Source organism: Elephantulus edwardii, unplaced genomic scaffold (genome assembly GCF_000299155.1).
Source record: "Elephantulus edwardii isolate Elephantulus edwardi_28Jun2011 unplaced genomic scaffold, EleEdw1.0 scaffold00071, whole genome shotgun sequence".
Lineage (NCBI taxonomy): Eukaryota > Metazoa > Chordata > Mammalia > Macroscelidea > Macroscelididae > Elephantulus > Elephantulus edwardii.
Window position 1 is genome coordinate 3218283 of NW_006399821.1, and position 986 is coordinate 3219268.

At 58.5% G+C, this 986-nt stretch overlaps 1 protein-coding gene across 1 annotated transcript in view; it reads left to right on the plus strand.

Annotated features, from left to right (window-relative positions):
• Window positions 1-630: 630 nt before the first annotated feature.
• FOXF2 (forkhead box F2) overlaps window positions 631-986 on the plus strand; it is a 5089-nt gene continuing 4733 nt past the window's right edge. The window contains exon 1 of the mRNA XM_006888746.1: window positions 631-723. Coding sequence (XP_006888808.1) covers window positions 631-723 — 93 coding nt within the window. The remainder of the gene's footprint in view (window positions 724-986) is intronic.

A 986-nucleotide genomic window follows, 5' to 3' on the forward strand; every position in this document is an offset into this window, starting at 1 on the left:
ACCCAAGTGACAGTGTCACATCCTAGAATTACTGGACATGAGCACAGCAATTACACTTTTGGAAAAAAGTATCCTGGTGGCGCAGTGGTCAGGTGCTGGGCTGCTAGCGCAAGGAGGGTCCTGAGAACCTTGAGAGAAAGACATGGAAATCCGTTGAAAGATTCCAACCCTAAGCACCCCACGGCTCACTTCTACTCTGTGCTTGGATTCTACTTGACAGCAACGGGTTTCGTTTTGCAAGGGTTTCATTTCATATATTTTAGATTCTAGTTGGCCCTCTTCTTCGTTTTTTTGGTTTTGGTTTTGCTGGGGGTTTTTAACAAAACATCTTGTGGAAAACGAAAAGACAGCAGAAGCAAATGCAAACATGACTTCAGATTTCCAGAGTCCCTGAGCCCTGTGTTAAGTTTCTATGTCAGAATCCCTCTGCTCCAGAGGCAACAACGCCCAGGATGGTCCGGGGCAGCCACCCGGGGGCTGGACGCCCTGGCTCTGGCCCTCTCTCTGCTAACTAACTGTCACGGAGTCTACAGCCCCCGCCAGAAACAGAGAGGGTTATTGGCACGTTACCTTTGGGCGCCCGGCCCCCGGGAGCTGGGGGCTGCCATGCCTAAGTGAAGTTGACAAATGATGAGGGTGCCGGCCCCAGGGAAGGCCGCTGGGGAGGCTCCGGCGGCAGCGGCGTCTGCGGCGGCCCCGGGCGAGGCCGGCGGAGGAGGCAGGGCGGGAGGAGGGGCGGGAGGGGGCGGGGGTCCCCCCACTGTGGCGGCCGCTTTCTAGGGTGAGGAGTGAGGCTACTAAGAGAAGAGGTGCCCTAAACAGACAGATAGGGGTCGGGTTTTTCTCGGGTGGGGTCGCCGGGCCGGCCAAAAGTAGGCTGGGTAGGGTGGGGAAAAGGCTGGAGGCAGCGGGAAGAGTTAAAAGGCGGCGGAGACCCCGCGCGGGGAGAGCGATAAGGGGGCGCGGGCCCGGGAGGGGGCGGGGCG